This window comes from Podarcis tiliguerta (assembly GCF_965153285.1).
Source record: "Podarcis tiliguerta genome assembly, chromosome: 17".
In the NCBI taxonomy this organism is placed as follows: Eukaryota; Metazoa; Chordata; class Lepidosauria; order Squamata; family Lacertidae; genus Podarcis; species Podarcis tiliguerta.
In genome coordinates this window covers 26,561,830-26,586,143 of record NC_139550.1, presented here as the reverse complement: position 1 = coordinate 26,586,143, position 24,314 = coordinate 26,561,830, and the positions used below count along the sequence as shown (strand labels likewise).

The following is a 24,314-nucleotide window of genomic DNA, read 5'->3' as shown; positions in this document are numbered from 1 at the left end:
CTGTTGAGGAGGTGTGGTGTATAGCCTCCAATGTTCTGGGCAGAGAGGAGGTTCCCAGGCTAGTGTGCCTTTTCTTCTTTTGTTCCTTAATTACTTGAGGGATATCTTGAGTGATTTCTTGAGTGATTTCCTGAATCCCACTTAGGTGGGTCATTAGGTGTGGATTAGTTGCTAAAGCCTTCGTGTCTTGAACTCTTGAACTTTGTGAAGAGTTTTTCTGAGAAGATGGCTGTACTGCACTTGGTTGTGCTCTGGCTTGGCTTCGTGTATAGGGGCGAGCTGTGGTTTTGTGGCCTGTGCCAGCCAGATCTGTGTAGGGATTGCAGGGGGGTGCAGCATCCGGAGGTGCCACCCTGGTTTGGCTACTGGATGGTGTCTGTAATTTATCTGTGGAGAGGGTCTGGGTTTGGGTCTGGTGTGGTTGATTGGTGATGGCGTTCTGTGTGCCTCTGGATCTGGTGTCAGATTTTGTGGGGAGGGCTAATTTCCAGATGTCTGGCAAGCGGGATGTGTCGTCACGCTTGTTCATGTTGTGAGGGTGTTTCTCTATCTCGATGGCTTCCATGATTATTCTCTTGTGGTGATGTTCCATGTTAAAGAGCAATTTGGAATCTGCAAAATTAATTTCGTGTCCTGTTTCTTTCATGTGTTGGAAAAGAGAGGAAGTTTTTTCTTCTTTTTTGACGGCATTCTTGTGTTCTGCGATACGTGCATTTATTCGTCTGTTTGTTTGTCCAATGTACGTGGCTGGGCAGACTTTGCAGGGTATTTCATAGACCCCTTGGTTTTCCAACTGAATTTTATCCTTGGGGTTTCTGAGGATATTGGCTATTTTTTGGTTGGTGCAAAAGGCTGTTTTGATATTGTGTTTATGGAGGATTTTGCTAATTTTATCTGTAGTGCCCTTGATATAAGGAAGGAGGGCTATGCCATTGTTTTCTTCTGTGTCTTGGTTTTTGGGGGGTGTTTCTTTTTGGATTAGCTTCGTAACCCTGTTTTGCTGGTATCCATTGGCAATTAACACATTTGAGAGATTCTGTAACTCAGTTGTCAAGTGGTCTTCGTCAGCCAGGCGTTTGGTTCTGGAGATGAGAGTCTTGGCTACGGAGTTTATTTGTGCAGGGTGGTGGTGTGATTGTGCATGTAAGTAGCGGTTGGTGTGTGTTTTTTTCCGGTAGATAGTGTGTCCTAGGGAGCCATCAGGTTTTTTGTAGATTAGGACGTCAAGGAAGGGAAGTTGGTTGTTGGCTTCTATTTCCATAGTGAATTGTATTTTGGGGTGTAGGCTGTTGAGATGTGTGAGGAAGCTATCCAGTTTTTCCTTCCCGTGTGGCCAAATTACAAAGGTATCGTCAACATATCTGAGCCAAAGTTTGGGTTTGTGTTCTGACTTGTCTAAAGCATTGGTTTCAAAGTGTTCCATGTACAGGTTAGCGATGACCGGTGAGAGGGGTGATCCCATAGGTGCTCCTTCTATCTGTTTGTATCTTTGTCCATTGTGGATGAAGTATGTAGGTTTTGCTTCTTTAACCTACAACCCAATGACCTACTTGTGAGCTTCGATGTTGTATCTCTCTTCACACAAGTGCCCATTAATGAAGCCTTGACAGCCATTCAAAACAAATACAATCCCCCCGAATACATCTTGGACCTGACCAACCACTGCCTAACCAACACGTACTTCATCCACAATGGACAAAGATACAAACAGATAGAAGGAGCACCTATGGGATCACCCCTCTCACCGGTCATCGCTAACCTGTACATGGAACACTTTGAAACCAATGCTTTAGACAAGTCAGAACACAAACCCAAACTTTGGCTCAGATATGTTGACGATACCTTTGTAATTTGGCCACACGGGAAGGAAAAACTGGATAGCTTCCTCACACATCTCAACAGCCTACACCCCAAAATACAATTCACTATGGAAATAGAAGCCAACAACCAACTTCCCTTCCTTGACGTCCTAATCTACAAAAAACCTGATGGCTCCCTAGGACACACTATCTACCGGAAAAAAACACACACCAACCGCTACTTACATGCACAATCACACCACCACCCTGCACAAATAAACTCCGTAGCCAAGACTCTCATCTCCAGAACCAAACGCCTGGCTGACGAAGACCACTTGACAACTGAGTTACAGAATCTCTCAAATGTGTTAATTGCCAATGGATACCAGCAAAACAGGGTTACGAAGCTAATCCAAAAAGAAACACCCCCCAAAAACCAAGACACAGAAGAAAACAATGGCATAGCCCTCCTTCCTTATATCAAGGGCACTACAGATAAAATTAGCAAAATCCTCCATAAACACAATATCAAAACAGCCTTTTGCACCAACCAAAAAATAGCCAATATCCTCAGAAACCCCAAGGATAAAATTCAGTTGGAAAACCAAGGGGTCTATGAAATACCCTGCAAAGTCTGCCCAGCCACGTACATTGGACAAACAAACAGACGAATAAATGCACGTATCGCAGAACACAAGAATGCCGTCAAAAAAGAAGAAAAAACTTCCTCTCTTTTCCAACACATGAAAGAAACAGGACACGAAATTAATTTTGCAGATTCCAAATTGCTCTTTAACATGGAACATCACCACAAGAGAATAATCATGGAAGCCATCGAGATAGAGAAACACCCTCACAACATGAACAAGCGTGACGACACATCCCGCTTGCCAGACATCTGGAAATTAGCCCTCCCCACAAAATCTGACACCAGATCCAGAGGCACACAGAACGCCATCACCAATCAACCACACCAGACCCAAACCCAGACCCTCTCCACAGATAAATTACAGACACCATCCAGTAGCCAAACCAGGGTGGCACCTCCGGATGCTGCACCCCCCTGCAATCCCTACACAGATCTGGCTGGCACAGGCCACAAAACCACAGCTCGCCCCTATACACGAAGCCAAGCCAGAGCACAACCAAGTGCAGTACAGCCATCTTCTCAGAAAAACTCTTCACAAAGTTCAAGAGTTCAAGACACGAAGGCTTTAGCAACTAATCCACACCTAATGACCCACCTAAGTGGGATTCAGGAAATCACTCAAGAAATCACTCAAGATATCCCTCAAGTAATTAAGGAACAAAAGAAGAAAAGGCACACTAGCCTGGGAACCTCCTCTCTGCCCAGAACATTGGAGGCTATACACCACACCTCCTCAACAGTATTTATAGGAACTCAAACACTAAGATCCTGCTCTGTTCCAGTAACAAGAAGCCGAAAGCACCAGCCTGAAGATGACGAGTGAGACCTCGTCGAAACGTCGCCTAGACACCCCAACTTTTACACGGGAAGACACCCGAGGACACCAAAACCTGCATTCCTGTACCCGTGAAAATCTACGAAAGCATATATATATATATATATATATATATACACACAGTGGTGCCTCGCAAGACGAAAAGAATCCGTTCCGCGAGTCTCTTCGTCTTGCGGTTTTTTTTGTCTTGCGAAGCAAGCCCATTAGCGGCTTAGCGGATTAGCGCTATTAGCGGCTTAGTGGGCTTAGCGGATCAGCTGTTAAGCGGCTTAGCGGATCAGCTGTTAAGCGGCTTAGCGGCTTGGGGAAAAGGGGGGGGAGGAAAAAACCCCGCAGGAACTCGCTAGACATTTTCGTCTTGCGAAGCAAGCCCATAGGAAATTCGTTTGGCGAAGCACCTCCAAAACGGAAAACCCTTTCGTCTAGCGGGTTTTCCGTCTTGCGAGGCATTCGTCTTGCGGGGCACCACTGTGTGTGTGTGTGTGTTTGTATATATATGATATCCTTGACATTTGAGGATGTTAAGCATTAATCTCAGCAGCAATCCGGATATTAACCACTGTGGTAGATCCTTTAAGGTACGAGTAACATTTATATGAGCTAGCAAAGCCATCCAGAAGCGCTTGTGTATTCAGGCAGGTCAAAATTCCATGCTGTGACTTTAGTTGGCTCTCATCTGAAGTGTGTACAGGAACAAGGCAAAGGGCGGGAGGGAAGGAAAGGTGTAAAATTTATGGCTATTGAGGCAGTGGGAGAGTAGCTCGGTCCACTTAAAACTCTAAAAGCTCTGCCTTTATCTTTTTTAAAGAGCTGTACAAAACTTCAATCACAGGATGTTTGATTTCATGGGGAAAAAACGCCTGCCAGTTTCCTATACTGCCCCATGTAGCTGCATGATAACAAAATGCTTGGCCTTGTTTTCGCCGTCTGCCTGATCAAGAACGGTGGTGGTGGGTCTTGCAGTATTTACACAAGGGGCTAACTGTTTTGTAAAGTGGAAAATTTGAAACCTCGGATCCCCTTATGGATTATTTCAGGCTGAACCTGCGGCTTATGAAAATAACTGTGGCCGAGAGAAGACGGGAGCGGTGTTCTGTTTTCTTGCTTTTCTATCAACACACCTCCCTGAAACAGGGAGAATGAAAGTCAGGGGCGTCATCTCGTAAATAAGGATCGAGAACTTTTGTCAGCCCAAGTGCCACATGGGTGGGGACCGAGGCAAAACTGAGCAGAGCAATAAGTGAATGCTACTTTTGTTCCGCTAGGCTAGTTTCTTCGCTCTCACACGTCTTCCCTTATTCTCCATCCTGGCAAAGAAGGAGGATTGTCAGAGTTCAAGGGACTCATTCCAGCCAGGAGGATGCAAAGTGGTGCGATGGCCTGGGAATCAGATTCAGAGGCTGAACCTGAGGAATCCCAGCCTGCATAGGAGTCCCCAGCTGAGCCAGGGATGGGGTTTGAGCCTCAAGGGTCCTCACCTGTGCCGGATCCTCAGGAGCAGACACCAGCTGAATCTGCTCTGGCTCTGGAGGGGATGGAGGACCCATTGCCTGCAGGTGCTCCACTCTCAGCCCCGTCAGGGGAAGCTGAGGTTGCCTCTCGGTCCAGTAACCCTCCAGCCTCTCCTGAGCTGCAGAGGCTCAGGGCAGAGAGGTGGAGGGAACTAAGTTCTCGCAGGAGGAGTGCTCGCCTCCAGGCCAGTAGAGGTGAGTCACCTGTAGACCGGGGCCGCCCTATGCCTCAGAGCAGATAAAAGCCAGCCAGCCCAGTCCCAGGTTGCAGGAGCAACATTGTTGGTAATCTGTTTCTGCCGGCACCCTGTCCTGCTCGTCTGCCAGAGTTCCTGACCCCATCTGACTCCTTGCCTTGGACCCAGCTTCAGCCTTGACGGACAGCCTCCATACCACACCCTTGACCTCAGACTGGACTCGGACCACGCTGCCTGGTAACCCCCCGGGACCAGCACAGTGGGGCTTGTAGGAGTTGCTTCTTGGGACAGTGTCTCATCTGTAGAGTATCCCAAGAGCCAGATAGGGTGGCCTGCAAGTCTGCATTGGGCCTCCATCCGTGAGGTGCCCTGTCCCGGTTGTGGATCCATATGGAAGTATTAGAGGCCCAATCTGCCATGTAGGAACGTAAGGATGGGGCAGAGATGATCTTCTGCCCAACCCAGAGCAGCTCCTTTTAGCCACTGGCTGCACAGTCACTCATCCACAGAGGAATTCACCTACCCCAAAGGGTCAGTGTGTGTGGAAGTCCCACCAGAATAGCCTGCAGAAATTCCAAGGTAGTGTCAGGGAGGGATGAACTGGCCTGGTTTGACTGGATTCCAAGCTGTATTGCCATCGCTTAATAGCATTGGGCTTAATTGCTACACCAGCTCCTGGCTGGTGGGTTCCCCCATCTGTCTCGATTTTTGCACCAGCCTAGCATTGCCATTGGTTGCTTGGGATGTGGCAGTGGCTATGCCACTCCATCATTCCTCTGCTTCTTGGCCGGGGTTTCGGTTTCTGTGCTCACTGTGATGTCAACCAAATGCACCAAATACACATTTAGATGTTTGGAGATGACAATCCAAAGAGAATGATCAAGTAAATTACAGGTTGTAGCCAGTAAAGTTATCTTGCTGCAAGAGTTCTGCCAGTGCAATGGAACTTCCATTCCCTGCACACACCCCAAATCTGCTCTGCAAGATGTGGGAGCTCCCAGAATAGATTTGGGGGGCACAAGAAGAATGGGAGATGAAGCCTTGTTGCACAGACAGAAGTCCTTGGGCTGTTGAGACATTATTGGATAAAGCCCTGTTTGTTTAAAATTAGACGGAGGAAAATTAAATGCAAAAAACATTAGTGATGTTTTTAATGTGCTCAGTACATTATCCACAAAGAAATCAGTGTGTGTTCTGAGTATGCCCTAGATAAGTTTGAATCTTTGTTGCCTTAGATTGCATGTGTGCCTATAGCAACATGGACGATGCATTTGCTGATCATGGCATCCTGGTGACTGTATAAATGCAAAATGTGCAGAACAGTATTTCCTTCACTAAATATGGAAAATGGATGACAGGTGGAAATTATCTATCTATACCTATAATAAAAGTATAAGCATGTTGTCGCGCTGCAGTTTGCGTTGCCACAGAGAGGTGGCAGTATGAACTACAATGTGACAAGAGTCAATGTGGATGGGTGGCCCAGCTGATCTATGGGGAGGTAGATCCTGAATAGGCTGCAGCAGTCTCTGCCCCCAGTAACCTGCTTGCTTTGCTGGCTCCTTCCTGCTAGCTCTGGGGCCTCTGCCCCCAGCATTTGGGTCCCCTGGCTAGCAGGTACCACTGCTGGTCACCCTGTTCCTCAGCCAGTTGGAGGAATCCTCTCCTTTTGCCGCTGATGAGGATGAAGAGTCAGCCTGCATGGGAAAGGGGAAACCAGTTAGAGGCAGTGGCCGGCTGGCCTCATAATCCCCAGCTGCTTTTGACCTCCTTCCTGCAATGATGCTGCAGCTGGGCCACCTCTTCAGCCTGATTGGCTACAGCATGAAGTGGAAAAGGGGAGGGTTGAGTGGGGTTAAATTGGGTGTTGAGGGAAGGAGGTTTAGGGATGGAGTGGGCAGGATTGGTAAGTGAAGCAAGCAGAGGTTTAAGTAGCCCCTAGTTTATTCAAATTTTTATATATATTTAAATCGATGTTTTTATATTTAATTTATGTTTTTATGTCTATTTTCTTGCTGAAAGGTCGGTTGTGGCAGTCACCTGGGCGTCTGCTGAATTAATGGCTTGCATATTTATTTATTTATTAAATTCCTTCCAGTAGCACCTTAAAGACCAACTAAGTTTGTTATTGGTATGAGCAGTTGTGTGTATGCACACTTCTTCAGATACCAAAAAGAGTTTCTGAAAGTTGCACCGTTAGTGTCTGTTTAATTAACTATAAAATGCAGCTATGGTTCCAGCCAAAGATCTAATAATTTGTCTGTTATAAGTTTTTAGTAGACTGTTCTGACCCGACTCTCTTTGGCTTGTAAAACCTCCAGGCCCTTATTAACTGAATAACTTTCCCTTCTGCCAAAGCCTGAAGGCAAGGTGTGATATTTTTTAGCAGATAACTGAGTGAAATACAGTCATAACGAAATAGGAGCCCATGTGGAGCTTGGATAATAGGTTTCCCTTTTGGAATAAGTGATGGGGGTTTGGGGGAAAGTTGTTGTAAAGCAGTCTTTTTATGTTTCTGATTAAAAGGAGGTGTGCCTTCAGCTGAATTTAAGCTGATAATATTCATTGAAAACCTCTGCTGTAGTTTCCATGAATGTGTCATGCCATTATTAAGTAGCATCACTCTGTCAAACTTAACAAGCTGAGCAATTTTAATCACTGCAGCCAGATTCTCACTCCGTCAGGCGGTACTTGCAAGAGATACTGTGTGAATTTGACACTCGTTGTGAGTTGACCATATCCAGAAATGTGAGAAGAATGAATTACTTGGCAGATAGAATTTTGGTTTAGTTTAATAGTATAGTTGATGGGACTAATTTTCCCCCTTTCTTTTTATTTTATTGTATATTTTATACTTACAATTTATTTTCAGATGTTATCCTGGTTGGCATACCTATATGCAATAATTTTGAACTGCCTAAGACCATGGGAGTTACAGCTGTTGAACATTTTGTGTATTTATGTGCAAAGTCACTGATAATATATATTTTTGAAAAACCAATAAAGAGGAGTAGTACAGTGGTACCTCTGGTTACGTACTTAATTCGTTCTGGAGGTCTGTTCTTAACCTGAAACTGTTCTTAACTGAAGCACCACTTTAGCTTTATTTATTATTACTACTACTATTATTATTATTATTAGCCAATGGGCCCCCCCACTGCCGCTGCACAATTTCTGTTTTCATCCTGAAGCAAAGTTCTTAACCCAGGTACTATTTCTGGGTTAGCGGAGTCTGTAACCTGAAGCGTCTGTAACCCGAGGTACCACTGTACTTAAATTGGCCGTGGATTGGGCCCCTTCTATGGTCTGCAGGCTTAGGTAGTGGTTGCACTTTTGTATTCAGCGTGAAATGACGTATTCTTTAGATCGAAAATTGCATTCTTGAATAGGTTTTTCTTCTCCATCCTGAGATTGCCCCATATCGCTTCTGCACAGTTCATTTCTGCAGTGTGCCAATAGGCAGTTACTCTTCAGGACTCATAACCAAGACTATTCATACCTTTCATGGTTTACAAAGGTGTTGAAAGACCTTTTCGTTTTTGTAGGTTAGGAAGTCATGCTATACAGTGGAGAAATCTTCTTATTTTCCCACTAATGTAAGCCATAGCCACAAACATCCTTACATTCTCTTTTGCCAATGAAACATTTCCCTTGAGTAATAAGTATCCTTTCCTTGACCCATTAGTCCAGGTACCCACATTTTATCTTTCCATTTTTTACTGTATGAGTAGCTGCCATCGACAATGCTTTGCTTGTATCATGCTAACTGTAGTCATCACACAGGCAGTTGAACTTCATTGCTATTTTTGCTGGATTAAATCATCAGTATAAGTGAAAAGGAAAAGCAGTATATGAGCTTTTCCAAAACAAACCCAATTTTTTTGCCAGAGCACACTGACACATTTTTAAAATATGGCACACATAGTTCTCTCCTTCCCATGCAATCTTCACAATAGCCATCTCACCATATTTATAATCAGTCATTCTCAAAGTCCCAGGGCAGAATTACATACATGCAAAATCATAAAGTTATACAATTAAAATAAAACACATAAACCAATTGCTAATAACCTGCAGCGATCCTTCCTTATTTGGGACGCAGGTGGCACTGTGGTCTAAACCACAGAGCCTAGGACTTGCCAATCAGAAGGTCGGCGTTTGAATCCCCACGACGGGGTGAGCTCCCATTGCTTGGTCCCTGCTCCTGCCAACCTAGCAGTTCGAAAGCATGTCAAAGTGCAAGTAGATAAATAGGTACCGCTCCAGTGGGAAGGTAAACAGTGTTTCAGTGCGCTGCTCTGGTTTCACCAGAAGCAGCTTAGTCATGCTGGCCACATGACCCCAAAGCTGTACACCGGCTGCCTGGGCCAGTAAAGTGAGATGAGCGCCACAACCCCAGAGTTCTTTGCAACTGGACCGAATGGTCAGGGGTCCCTTTACCTTTTAAGTTAAAATAGCCCCACCAAGAAAAATTCTAATAGCCAATACACCTGAGCCCCTGCACGATAATTCTTATTTTGCAATACTGTTATCACGTACCATCTGCTTTATGGTAATTATTTCTTCTTGTCTTTTTCAAATGGAATTTATGTACTTTCTCCCATCAGTTTTCTTGTATTAACATAGATACGATGTTTCCTTTGTCTGAGGCCTATTCGATCCTACAGTCTTTCATTTGTTCCAGTTTGTAGTCCTAATGTAGAAGTATTTACAATTAATATATTTTCCCAAACATCAGTCTCTTTTATTGGGAATTGAAACTTAAGAATTCAATTAAGAGGGGTTATAGATGAAAATATTCATGGGGCAGGGATGGTCTCGTGTTCAGTGCAATTCTGTACAGTCAACTCATAAGTAAGCCTCATTGTTTTCAGTAAGACTTAACTCCTAGGGAAGGACTGTTGTGCTAATTTTTTAGTAAGATAAAATCCTGTTTTGTTCAAAATAGAATTAAAAACATTATTCATTTTAAAAATGCATGTTAACTAGAAAGAAAGCACTAGATTTGAAACTGAGGAGATAAAGTAGGCATTGCTAAACTGCAAAACTGTCTTGCCTATGTCAGCACAAAAAGTCTTTGTGATAATAGCTTTTCTGCACTTTAGCTCAACTGTCCAGCATTCAATCTCCCGTCCTTTGCTAGAAAAGAGACTTGGAGATTCCATTTGAAAGAAGTCACTTATGAGGAGCTTACAAGCTTTGATATCTTGCTTTTAGTGTCTATTATATCAATACCCGGGAATAAAACAATATGGATAGAATAATCTGTGCTCCTATTGCAGTGATTTGTTTTATGAAGAAGTTTGTCAAGATAGAACCATCCTTTTGAGGTTTTGCATAGAGACTGGCTTTAAGGCTACTAGTTTGTTGCAAATTCACTATCCAACATACTGGTAACAATAGGATATTCTATTATATGCATACCCAAATGAGTTCTTCTAGGCTCTGAGGGAGCCACACAATGCCATTTGCATTGTCTTTGCTTCAAGGGAAAATCTGAAATTCCTTAGTGAGCAATTTCAGCTCCAGTTACAATGTATGCAATAGATTGATAACGGTCCAGGTTTTTATGACTTTTTAATTCTTTATGTAGAGCCATCGAGTATGCTGTTTTTCCTTCATTTTAAAATATGTGCCTTTTGCTTCAAAGGATTGCGGCTAAGCTCCCCATGAAATTGATTAGATTAATTTATTTCCTAACACTTCCTGTTCAGAAGCTTATACAGCAATGCCTAAAAGGAGTTTATGTTCATATGTAGCACATATATAACTGTATGGTTAAAATGAGCTATTGCTTCAGATTATTATTTTTTAAAAGCAGAACACGAAGGACCTGAGCTCAGCATGCATTCTGAGTAAATAGGGCATATATGTTGAAACTTGGTTATGAAAAAATTCCTCCTAATCGGCTACCAGCAATTAAAGCTCATTTGCCCCCCTCCTTTCCCTCTCCACCTGAATTATGAAAAGCCTGCCTTGTACTAGCAGGGTAGACAATGGACAGAGCTGATAAAACGTTATGCTGAATCCTGGGATCTTAAGGAACTTGGTTCCCTTGGTCAGAGATGTTCTCCTCATCCTGGTGAAAACAAACCTGAATCTTTCAGAACAATGAACATGGTTGCTTGATTGTGAGTTGGAAAGGTGCATATGAAATCACGTGAAAAGACCTATACCAGAAAAAGTGATCTGAAGTTTACAGCATGCTATTCACTGAAAGTGAATTATTTGAAAATGATTCATAGATGGTAGTTAACTCCGAGTAGGTTCGGACGTGGGTGGCGCTGTGGGTTAAACCACAGAGCCTAGGACTTGCTGATCAGAAGGTTGGCGGTGCGAATCCCCACGACGGGGTGAGCTCCCGTTGCTCGGTCCCTGCTCCTGCCAACCTAGCAGTTTGAAAGCACGTCAAAGTGCAAGTAGATAAATAAGTACTGCTCTGGCGGGAAGGTAAACAGTGTTTCTATGCGCTGCTCTGGTTCGTCAGACGCGGTTTAGTCATGCTGGCCACATGACCCAGAAGCTGTACGCCGGCTCCCTCGGCCAGTAAAGTGAGAATCCCAGTAAAGCAACCCCAGAGTCGTCCGCGACTGGACCTAACGGTCAGGGGTCCCTTTACCTTTAGGTTGGCTAAGATTTATAAAACAGAATCAAATATGTGTTGGAAATGTAAAGAAGTAGAAGGAACATTCTTCTACATGAGATGGACATGTAAAAAGATAAAAGCCTTTTGGGAAATTATTTATAATGAATTGGAAAAAAATGTTCAAAACTATTTTCCAAAAAAATAACCTGAGTCCTTTTTGTTGGGGATAACCCAGACTGAAATTCCCAGGTGTCAGAAAAGGTTATTTATGTATGCAACAACCGTGGCCCATGTTTTGTTAGACCCAAAATGGAAAGTGAGTCAGGATTGGAAACTTAAATTGACGGAATATGCACAACTTGCAGATTTAACATATAGAATAAGAGAGCAAGAAGAACATACATTTAAAGAAGATTGGAAAACATTTATTAAGTATATGGAAATTGACTGTGTACAGCTGAAAATGCTGGCAGCATTTAGATAAATTCAACAGAGTAAATAATTTTTGATGGATGTAAAAGTGGAAAACTGATTTGAATGGGTATAGCAATATATGCAGGGAGATATGATATGTAAAATGAACCGTGGAAAGAGAAAAGAAAGGGAAGTCATTGGATATTTTAAAGTCTGTAAAAAATTATTTGGAATTGTAAAATTGAAATTTTAATAAAAATTATTATATAAAAGGAAAGGTGCATAGCTGTACCAGTTATAGCAGATTTGCTGACTCCCCAACTTTTCCTGGATAAATCTGTTTTTTCGCTCTATAGGTCCAGAAGATTTGAGTGATTGGGAGTATCAAATGAATTCCCTTAAAACACTCGATGAAACAGAAATATTTCAGTGCTAAGAAATTGTAAACAGTAAAAAAAATTGTAACTGAACAAATATGTGATAACTGAGGGCTTCCCCACAATGATCTAAGGGAGATGGTGATTCTTAGAAATGAGACCTAGAAATGACCTAGAAATGAGATTTTATGCAGAAATGAGACCTAGAAATGACCTAGAAATGAGATTTTATGCACAGTTTTCAGCATCTGTGCAGTATGCTGATGTGAAATGGCTGAAATAGCTGAAAGCTGCTATATATCAGCTGAAATTCCCAGACAACATACTAAAAGTTTGAGTGTTCGGCTTGTTGCAAAATGGGTTGCTGGGTTTTTCCACAGCATGATAATTCTGTTCCATCTCTTATTAGGAGCGCTTGAAAATTTTGTCATACCAAATGCAGGAATGTGAAAGACCCTAACTCTTTGTAAGAAGGCCTACATGGAAGGAGGCAAGGACTGAGTAAGGAGTCATAGAGACATATAGCTGCTTCTCTTGGTTGATGCTTTGGATTCACAAGAACGTTTAATTATCCTTCTTCCACTGCACTCACAGTCCTCTCACAGCACATCTAATCTGTCTCTGCGCACAGTGTTGGAGTGACTGATCCACGTGGAATGAAAAAGCCTCTAACTGGCACTTTCAATTTGAGATACTTGGTGAGACCAATTTAGTTAGCTTGGAACGATCCCATCTGTGTGTCACTGATGTACTGTGTCTTTGAGCGATCACAGTCGGAAGATGGTTTATTCTGCAGGTAAAAAAGGTAAAGGGACCCCTGACCATTAGAGGTCCAGTCGTGGCCGACTCTGGGGTTGCGGCGCTCATCTCGCTTTACTGGCCGAGGGAGCCGGCGTACAGCTTCCGGGTCATGTGGCCAGCATGACTAAGCCGCTTCTGGCAAAACCAGAGCAGCGCATGGAAACACTGTTTACCTTCCCGCAAGAGTGGTACCTATTTATCTACTTGCAGTTTGACGTGCTTTCGAACTGCTAGGTTGGCAGGAGCAGGGACCGAGCAACGGGAGCTCACCCCGTCGTGAGGATTCAAACCACCGACCTTCTGATCGGCAACTCCTAGGCTCTGTGGTTTAACCCACAGCGCCACCCGCGTCCCATTCTGCAGGTAGGCTTTGTGAAAATGAGAACAAAATGCAGTGTAATAAAAAGACGGCATTACAGTCGAACCTCAGTTGTCGAATGTCATCCATTCCGGAAGACCGTTCGACTTCTGTAACATTTGACAGCTGAGGCGCAGATTCCGATTGGTTGCCAGAACGTCTTGCACTCATGCAGAAGCCGCGTTGGATGTTCGGGTTCCGAAAAAGTTTGAAAACTGGAGCATTTACTTCCGGGATTTTGGCGTTCGGGAACTGAAACATTCAAAAACGGAGCCATTCAGGAACCGAGGTTTGACCGTACTGGGATGTGTCACTAGAAAATGCCACAATTAACATTGGGTCAGGTTTGGAGGTTTTCACCTTGCCATGGAACCTGTGGGCATGTGATCTGGCAGGGAATTGGATAACTCTACAACCTGTCGCCAAATAGGGAAAGTAGCTTTCCAAGTCTGTTGAGTGAGGAAAAGTGAATAGGGTAGAGATACGAGAAGGATTTAGCCAAATAACATGTTGCCACAGAAGACTTTGCAATTGATTTCTCTGCGTTAGATAGAGGCTTTTGTGAGGACTGGTTCTACTAGCCTGCTATAATGATAATGATAATAATTATAATTTATTAATTATACCCTGCCCACTCTGGGCGGCTTCCAATAAAACACTAAAATACAATAACCTATTAAACATTAAAAGCTTCTCTAAACAGGGCTGCCTTCAGATGTCTTCTAAAAGTTTGGTAGTTATTTTTCTCTTTGACATCTGGTGGGAGGGCGTTCCACAGGGCAGGCGCCACTACCGAGAAGGCCCTCTGCCTGGTTCCCTGTAACTTGGCTTCTCGCAACGAGGGAACTGCCAGAAGCCCCTTAGCGCTGGACCTCAGTGTCCGGGCAGAACGATGGAGGTGGAGACGCTCCTTCAGGTATACTAGACCTTAGTAGGCAAGTAGACTCAGCTTCAGCATTTGAAATTTGCCAGGCGCATCTTGCACCAGGCTACCAGCCACTTGCGACCAAGTGAAGATGCCCAGGTACCAGGATGGGGCCTGACGTCTCCCCCATCTGGAGGTGCCTGCCTGGCGATCGTTGGATCCAGACTCTTTTCACACACCAGCAACACATCCTGTAGAGTTCTGTCTGTGTTATCTGCACAATCAGAATAAATTTCAGAAACCAAAAATTTGTATCGAAAAATACGATTTTCGAGCCGTCTGGCCCCAAAACGGCAACTAGGCATTTTGTTTTGGTAACTGTAATCCCAGTTTAATGAGCCATTTGGTGCCTAACTTATATATCTGAGCTTCTAACACACTTCAGTTGGGAGGAAGTGTCCTTTTGACAGATAAAATCGTGTCTGTCTTCTAGAGCATGGGAGAAGGCTGGTATACGAAACAAATATTTCTGATCAGAGACTGTTTTAAAATACCATTAAATATATATTGGTCATTAAGAGATAAATATGGAGAGGAAGTTTTAACAAGATGATAACACACCCCATTATATGGGTGCAAACATTTTAGCTGAAGTGTTGACAACTGATACCCTAATGCTGTAGAAGAAAATTCTTCACATAGCTGAGGATAATGGATAGCTACTAGAATAGCTGAGATTTTGAACCCAGTTTTGGAATGAAATTATTTTAATGGCTTGAAGTGGCATTTAGAAAAACAAAAGAGTAAAAACTATTGGTTTTTTTGTCACCTAATTTTAGTTGGTCCTTGCAATAATGGGCTAGCAATAGGGCACTCACACATTATTAAGTTATCTATCACAAAACCCCAATTGTCCTTTAACAACATGATCAAAAAGAGGAGCATTGTTTGTGTATATTTTAGTTTGCAGCTTTTTACATTGTATAAAGTTTCTGTGAATGGTTGACAGTGCACTTGTGTTAATTATCGTAGCCGAACTTTATTTCCTGATTTTTCCGAAGACACCACTCGTATTGGTTTGTCCCCTGATAAATACTGGGATATCGAGATCATATTTAATTACCATGTGAAAAAGTAGATGATACGTTAGTGTAGGAAGGCTACTAGAGTAGATACGCAAACACATGGATTGTGTGTGTGTGTGTTTAAAAATGTATTTTAGACAACTTCCTTTGCAAAGTTTGCTTTGGCAGTGAACCTCAGCAGCAGAAAACTGCTGCAAGAAAAACACCAGAATTTCGGCCAAAGAAAACATTTTCTGCACTTGGTAGCCTTGCCTGATTTATTAATACCTTTTTGATCTGCTTGGATTTTGAAAGACAAATATTCATTAGGGATTGCATGCATAAGCAGCTAGTGTTTGTCTTGTTCCATTTAAAGAGTCCTACAGTGTATCATTTGAAAGTCCATGGCACAGTCCCATACATCAGACGGCTTAATTTGACAAACATGGTTCAAGGACCTTTGAATTCAAAACCAACGATGGCCACTGATTCATTAAGTACTAGGCTGCATTACCACCACGCTCCCCAGATGTCCGGTGAAGCTGCCTGTCATTCATTTAACCATTTCAAAGTTGCATATGTGTTGGGTAACTCCATGCATAAGAGAGGGACAGTAGTTTGCTTTGTTTCCATTCCAGGGCAAGATGTACTCATTAAATCCTGCCTGCCATGTAACAGTTAAAAATGGGAAGACCTGCCTATGAAAAGGGTTGCAAGGTAGAGTAGTTATTTAACAACAATAATAATAAAATTATTTATACCCCGCCCTCCCCAGCCCAAGGCTGGGCTCAGGGCGGCCTACAAGCAATAATAAAAACAAGTTGAATGAATACAATTTAAAAACAAAATTAAAATGCAACATTGAAACATTAAAATGCAGCCTCATCACAGGAGGAGAAAGGGAAAAAGAAAGGGGGGGGGAATCGGCTCCAAGCCAAAGGCCAGGCGGAACAACTCTGTCTTACAGGCCCTGGGGAAAGAAATCAGATCCCGCAGGGCCCTGGTCTCATGAGGCAGAGGGCCAGGCCGGAGCCAGTGTTGGAAAAAGCCCTGGCTCTGGTTGAAGCTAATCTAACTTAGGACCCGGGACCACTAGGGTGTTGCTATTTATGGCCCTTAAGGTCCTCCGTGGGGCATACCGGGAGAGGCGGTCCCGTAGGTATGAGGGTCCTAGGCCGTGATTTAGTGGAATTATTCACGCTAAAGGGCCTTGCATATCCTGTTCTCATCGTTTAAGTTTTCTGCCTCTGGTTCATGCTACCTATTGGTAATAACTGGTGCTAGAAATATCCGTTTAGAGCCAATGTTTTGTTTCTGCATTGTTCACCATTTCCGAATCAACTGGGTAAGACTGAAGAAAAAGGAGGGCATGAAGCCAAGGAAAACAAGAAACCTAAAGCAGGAAGCTTAAGAGAGAAGTGGAGAAAATCAGAGAGAGAAAGGAAGAGGAGGAAAATCTAAAAAAAATCCTTCCAGTAGCATCTTTGAGACCAACTAAGTTTGTTATAGAAGGGACTTGGGTGGCGCTGTGCCTCAGCGCCTAGGACTTGCCGATCAGAAGGTTGGCGGTTCAAATCCCCGCGGTGTGGTGCGCTCCCGTCGCTCGGTCCCAGCGCCTGCCAACCTAGCAGTTCGAAAGCACCCCCTGGTGCAAGTAGATAAATAGGGACCGCTTACTAGCGGGAAGGTAAACGGTGTTCCGTGTGCTGCGCTGGCTCGCCAGATGCGGCTTTGTCATGCTGGCCACGTGACCCGGAAGTGTCTGCGGACAGCACTGGCTCCCGGCCTCTAGAGTGAGATGAGCGCACAACCCTAGAGTCTGTCAAGACTGGCTCGTACGGGCAGGGGTACCTTTACCTTTACCTTTTAAGTTTGTTATTGGTATGAGCTTTTGTGTGCATTCACACTGTGTATCTGAAGAATTATGCATGCACACAAAAGCTCATACCAATAACAAACTTAGTTGGTCTCAAAGATGCTACTGGAAGGATTTTTAAAATTTTGTTTCGACTACAGCAGACCAACACGGCTACCTACCTGTAACGGGGAAAATCTAGTTAAGGGCAGGGGAGGGTCTGGACTGTTGACCACTCCACTATTGACCACCCCATTGATACAGTCCCTATTTGTTGGCTATGTTTCTGTACACATATCCACCACATGTTGTACATCTTGCTGGGCATTTTCTTTTATTTCATGTTTTTCCGTCCCCCTGCAAGTGGCTGCCCACCAGCTCCTCTGAACTCCCTTCCTTCCCGGTGGGGGATCGTTGCAAAACACAAGAGAGGAGACAATGGATCAATAAGCAAGCGCAGCCAGTCCCATTTAGTTCTTCGTTTTGAAATGCTTGCGCTCTATTCACCAAAGCCTTCAAGCAGAGTTTGGCCACGGGGGGGGGGGGGAGAATATCACACACCCCCTCCCTAAAACGTTGGCTCAGTCCAATGCAGAGTGAATCCAGTCTGAATGGAAACAGCCCATGCAATCTTTTCCCAGTGTTTGTGGAGTCAGAGTGGGCTTACATACGTAGGAGTCTCTGTGTGTCTGCCAGCTTTCCTCAACCCGGGGTTTTTCCAGATGTTTTGGATTACAACTTGCGCCAGCCAGCTGATTGCTCCAAAACATCTAGAGGGCTCTAGGTTGGAGAAGGCTGGAGAGTAGACCCTATTCCTATACATTGGTGCAAGGAGTACTCTGGGAAGAGCTACACCCCGACCGAAAAGGACACAAATCCCACAGTGTGCAGAGTGTATAATTTTTGTGCTCCTCCGATTCCCAGCTGTGAGAACTACAGATGTCATTCATCTGAGAGGAACAGATGTTAGCTCCCTCCCTGCTCCCCAGCACCCTCAGAAAAAAGAGAGATGTTCCATTAACTTACTCACAATCTTTTTGATTGTGAGGCAAGGCTTTAAAAGGCTGTAAATCTGCCTCCTTGTTACGGACGGCAACAATAGATTGATTTACGGCAGAAGAGCAACTGTTGGGCTTATGCAAGCTGAATGCATGAATGTGCATGTTAGCGGTGAATTTTACAGAGGCCAGATATTATTAGTGCTGTGTTTTGTCAAGGATTTGAGTATCTTATTAATTGGGCAGTGGATTTTTAGCTATGGATATCCTGAACCTGTCTTTGCGAGCCAGGACAAAAGCTGAACCGTTCTGCATAGCTTACTGCTGGTGCAGCACTGGGGCTAGCTTTCAGTCCAGCAGAGAGCAACGTGGTCATTGCAGGGCAGTTGTTGTTGTTTAGTCGTGTCTGACTCTTCGTGACCCCATGGACCAGAGCACGCCAGGCATTCCTGTCTTCCACTGTTTCCTGCAGTTTGGTCAAACTCATGTTAGTAGTTTTTTCCAGGGAGTCTCCTCTTCTCATGAGGTGGCCGAAGTCTTGGAGCCTCAGCTTCAGGATCTGTCCTTCCGGTGAGCACTCAGGGCTGATTTCCCTCAGAATGGATAGGTTGGATCTTCTTGCAGTCCATGGGAGTCTCCTCCAGCACCAGAATTCAAAAGCACCCATTCTTTGGCCATCAGCCTTCTTTATGGTCCAGCTCTCACTTCCATACATCACTACTGGGGAAACCATAGCTTGAACTAAATAAGCCAGGCACCAAATGTCTCCTTCAACCAAGGTTGTTATTGTTGTTTAGTTGTGTCCGACTCTTTGTGACCCCATGGACCAGAGCATGCCAGGCTCTCCTGTCTTCCACTGCCTCCCGCAGTTTGGTCAAATTCATATTATTAGCTTTGAGAACACTGTCCAACCATCTCGTCCTCTGTCGTCCCCATCTCCTTGTGCCCTCCATCTTTCCCAACATCAGGGTCTTTTCCAGGTAGTCTTCTCATGAGGTGGCCAAAGTCTTGGAGCCTCAGCTTCAGGATCTGTCCTTCTAGTGAGCACTCAGGGCTGATAGGTTTGATCTTAGGGCAGTTCTTAGGAGGCCATAAATGACCAGAACTTGCTGAACCACTATCTGGCGACAAAGATATCTCCCACACACATTGCTGGGGTCCTTTCTAGCTTTCACTGTGTGCAAAATTGAAGCCTTAGAATAGAGCCAGAGATAACATTGCTATCAGTGGATAAGACTTTCAGTAGCTGCTGGGCGTGAGTGACAGAGGCTGTGCTCTCTGCCTTCGCAGCTGGAGGCCATATGCTGCTGAAACCAGTTGGGGAGAGGGCTCTTGTGCTCAGCATCCTGCTTGCAGGTTTTCTACCAGCACGAGATTCTGGACCAGTTGACCCACTGGCCTGGTCCAGAAGGCTCTTAACATTCTTGTGTTCTCAGCATGTTTTAGATATATGAGACTCCTTTGAAAGTCTCTTCATTGCATTTAATAAAGTTAAAGGTAAAGGGACCCCTGACCATTAGGTCCAGTCGTGACCGACTCTGGGGTTGCAGCGCTCATCTCGCTTTACTGGCTGAGGGAGCCGGCGTACAGCTTCTGGGTCATGTGGCCAGCATGACTGAGCCGCTTCTGACGAACCAGAGCAGCGCATGGAAATGCCGTTTACCTTCCCACTGGAGCGGTACCTATTTATCTACTTGCACTTTGATGTGCTTTCGAACTGCTAGGTTGGTAGGAGCAGGGACCGAGCAACGGGAGCTCACCCCGTTGCGGGGATTCGAACCACCGACCTTCTGATTGGTAAGTCCTAGGCTCTGTGGTTTAACCCACAGCACCACCCGCGTCCCTTATTGCATTTAATTTTCCCATGCAAAAACACAATTTTGCTTGCTACGCTCACTGTGTAGCGGGCAAATGGACCCTGGCCTTTGGTGAGCAGTCTATTTCTTCCCCCAACCTTGGAGCTGCATCGGAGATCAGGGATCATCTGGTGTGGCAATCCCAGTCACTTCTCTGACCCCAAGGTTGGGTGGAAGTCTGGGAATGGGTGGATCGCTTTGTATAAGCACACTATTACGGTTGCCAAGAAATCACCGCGTAGCAATTTTATGCTTTCTTTTTAAAAGTCCACTTCTTTAGCCAATGTGGATCAGTTGGTAGACCATGAGACTCTTAATCTCAGCGTTGTGGGTTAAAGCCCCACATTGGGCAAAAGATTCCTGTATTGCAGGGGGTTGGACTAGATGACCCTTTCAAGTCTATGATCCATTCACTTGTCCATGAACATTCATATAGAGCTTCTACTCTGTTTTTATAAGTCTGGCAGCCCTGTTTAGGGAAGTTTTTAATGAATGATGTTTTAATGTATTTTTAATCTTTTGTTGGAAGCTGCCCAGAGTGGCTGGGGAAACAATGGGCAGGGTATAAATAATAAATTATTATTATTATTATTATTATTATTATTATTATTATTATTATTATATTACCTAATTTTTAGGGATATGGATGTTGGCTGAGCCATTGCTCAATTCCCCAGCATGCACAGCTACCATCTGCATAGCAAATCTAGATTCACCCCATGATGAGGATTGTGAGCTATGTGTTCAGACTGGGCGATATCTGGTTTCCAACATCACAATATATCCCTAGCTAAACATTGCGACACACCATTATATCATGATGTCGGATGGAGATATGTAGAGGTAAACAGTAGGGCTGGGCGATATCTGGTTTTCAACATCATGATATATCACCAGCTAAACATTGCAATATCACAATGCCTGAAATAAGGATGGAGCTACATAGAAGCATTGGCTGGCTTCACAATTTCTCCGACATTGTGATTTGAGCATAGCACACACATACAGCATGATTTGCAATATATTGCCAAGTCAAAAATTATGAAACTGGTATCACGAAATGGACTTCAGACCGGTTTTGGATGATAGATCGATATATTGCCCGTTCCTACTGTGTGTGTATTTTGTCTGCCTTCCTCCTCAGTCCTTCGAGAGCTGAAGATGCATTGAAAACAGGACAAGGCAGCTTTACTGGTCTATGAAATATTGTTGTAGAAAAGGGATTGAGCAATAGGTCTCTTCCTCTCCATTTTTGGCTGTCTTGCTGGCAGAGGTGGATGTGCTTTGTTGATCCGTCTTTCTTGAATGGACTCTTAGTATTCTTCACCCAAATAACTTCACCCGGGTCAGTAACAAGCAAGGTGCCTCTTCTTTGAAGAGTGAGGGGGTGGAATTATGTTGTTTCTCTGAAAACAGGTCTTTAGGCAACTGAAGGATATTGACTCTGAATAGATTATGGAATACAGTGGTACCTTGGTACTCAAATGTCTTGATTCCCGAACAAATCGGCTCCCTTACACCACAAACCCAGAAGTAAGTATTCCGGTTTGCAAATGTTTTTCGGAAGCTGAACGCCCAACAGGGCTTCTGCAGCTTCCGATTGGCTGCAGCAGCTTCCTGCTGCCAATAGGAAGCCACACTTTGGTTTCCAAACATTTTGGAAGTCGAGCGGACTCCCGGAACCAGTGGCGTAGCGTGGGGGGTGCAGGGGGGGGGGCCTGGACGCACCGGGCGCAACATCGGGGGGGGGGCGCTCGCACTCGCAGCTCTCTGCCCCTACCTGGCTCACTCACTCTCTCACTGCAGTGCTGGCTGTGCGAATCCGATCCAAGCCGCCGGGTCGCCACCCACTGTGGAGGGGAGGGTGCCAGGCGTGCGGTGCGGTGCGGAGAGAGAGCGAGGGACTATCTGGGGGAGGGACAGTGCAGCGGGGGGGGGGGCGCAAATTACTTGCCTTGCCCCGGGTTAGGGGGTGCAAATTACTTGCCTTGCCCCGGGTGCTGACAACCCACGATACGCCACTGCCCGGAACGGATTAAGTTCGAGAACCAAGGTACCATTATAGTTTGGAATAATTATATGCCCACAATATAAAATAACTGTGTTTGTTAGCACCCAGAAATAAGGTAGAGGCTCTACCTTTAAACAGGTCAGACTGTTTGTCTGGTCCTGGCAATAATTGTCCAGGGTAACAGGCAGAGCTTGTTTGCCAGACCTCTGAGATCTTCCTGGTTGTGCTAAAAGGTAAAGAAAAGGTGTTCCTTTTTCTATTCCCGTCCTCCAGCTTCTCCCTCCAAAAGGGTCTGAGCAGCTGGCAGAAGCCTGAACAAGTGCCCCTAATACTATTAATTCATCTTCGTTTTGAATAAATCTAAGTTTATTACAGACCTGATTGGAAGCTGGGGGGATTAAGTGTTTATTATTCACATTGCCATAAAAACGCGTGCTGTGCTTGTTTTAGCCATTGCTACCATTTCCCTTTTGACACACCTACGGTTTCGAAGCCCACACTGCTGCCTGAGAAATACGTCCATTTCTTATTCTTACGAGCTCTGTGGCCATTTACTCTGGGCGCATAGCTCTTCCATCTAGAACAGTGTGTCCATTGTTTTCAAAACCGTTTAACACTTTGCGTTTCTCAACACATTGGCATAGGAAGAAAAGCTTTGCCCGCAGGGGAGGCCACACGGCTGCAGATCTCATTTGAGACTCTTTTTTTCTGCAAAGTAAATTGTTAATTATTTAAGCATTTTGGTGGTGGTGGTGGTGGGGAGGTGTGGCACAAATGAATGTACCAATCTTTTGTGTTCATGTTTTGCTTGTGTGCTTTCTCCTCCCCTCCCGCAATTCTTCCCCGAAGTCTGAGCAACCCAGTCCTGCCAGTTCAAGCTCCAGCTCCAGCTCGAGTTTCACGCCGTCTCAGAACAGTCGACAACAAGGTACCGATAACGAGAGCGCACTTGACCATGGCATGAATGCCAGGCGGTGGAGCATGTGGCATTTCAAGGCTGCATTCCTTTACCTTTTTAGTGTGAGGGTATCCGGCTGAGCGCTTTGGCTAGCACAATGACTTTGCGCTACGCAGCAGAACTTCCTCTTCCCACGCGACCCCTAAATCTGTTCCGTGGGTTCCCTTCACTCAATCCAGATCAGATTGGAGGGTGTGCAGGAAGAAGAGGGGAAGGTGACCAGTCCACTGCACAAGAGGAAATCCTTTGTTGGGTACCACCCTATATATTAATCCTCTGGGAAGCTCAGGGCAGGGTATATCATTCTATCTGTACCCCTGCTTTTTCCTTGCAACAACCCTGTGAGGTAGGTAGAGGTGGCCGATATATTGATAAATGGTCTGAAACTGGGGTGGGGTTCAGATCGTGATAGCGGTTTCAGATAATTTGAGTTGGAAATGCATTGCACCAGCTATAATAATAATAATAATAATAATAATAATAATAATAATAATAATAAATAATTTATTTGTACCCCACCCATCTGGCTGGGTTTCCCCAGCCACTCTGGGCGGCTTCCACAAAGACCAAAAATACACTAAGATGTCACACATTAAAAACTTCCCTGAACAATAGCCTGCAGATGGCAAAGGCGGAGGCAAGCAGAGCCTGAGAAGGTTTCGGAAGAGCAAATTCTCAGACTCTGTCTGCCTGTGCCGTTGAAGAAGCCCCCCACCCACCCTCTGGCTCGCATGAGCCAGAATGGTATCAGGGCTTGCTCAGCTGGGGGGCGAGAGGCTTCCTGCCCCCCAGCCGAACAATTTAAGGAAGTCTCCACCCCAGTCAGAGCGGTAGGGGGACTTGCTCAGTAGGGCTGGGCAATGTATCTCAGCTGCTTCTTCCTCCCTTAAGGTGGGGAAGAAGAGGCAGCCCATATGCATTCCAGACGTGGTGATATATCAGCATATCATGGCATTTAGCTGATGATAGATCACAGTGTTGAAAACCAGATATTGCCCAGCCCTAGAGGTTAGGTTAGTCTGAGATATACACATTGGATAACTCCATGTCCTTCATGGCTGAGCAGCAATTTGAATTTTGGCCTCCCCATTGCTTGGCTGACATGCTAGCCCCTACACAACACTGACTCACAAGTCCGTAAGATTTTTCTCTTCATGTTTATTGTTTGTTTTCATTGTTC

The 24,314-nt window shown here is 44.7% G+C and overlaps 1 protein-coding gene across 7 annotated transcripts in view; it reads left to right on the top strand.

Moving 5' to 3' along the window:
- MLLT3 (MLLT3 super elongation complex subunit) overlaps nt 1–24,314 on the top strand; it is a 155,688-nt gene that overhangs the window by 112,312 nt on the left and 19,062 nt on the right. For all 7 annotated transcript variants that reach the window (XM_083420101.1, XM_083420105.1, XM_083420100.1 and 4 more), the window contains one exon: nt 23,026–23,104. In XM_083420101.1, the coding sequence (XP_083276227.1) occupies nt 23,026–23,104 (79 nt within the window). The remainder of the gene's footprint in view (nt 1–23,025; nt 23,105–24,314) is intronic.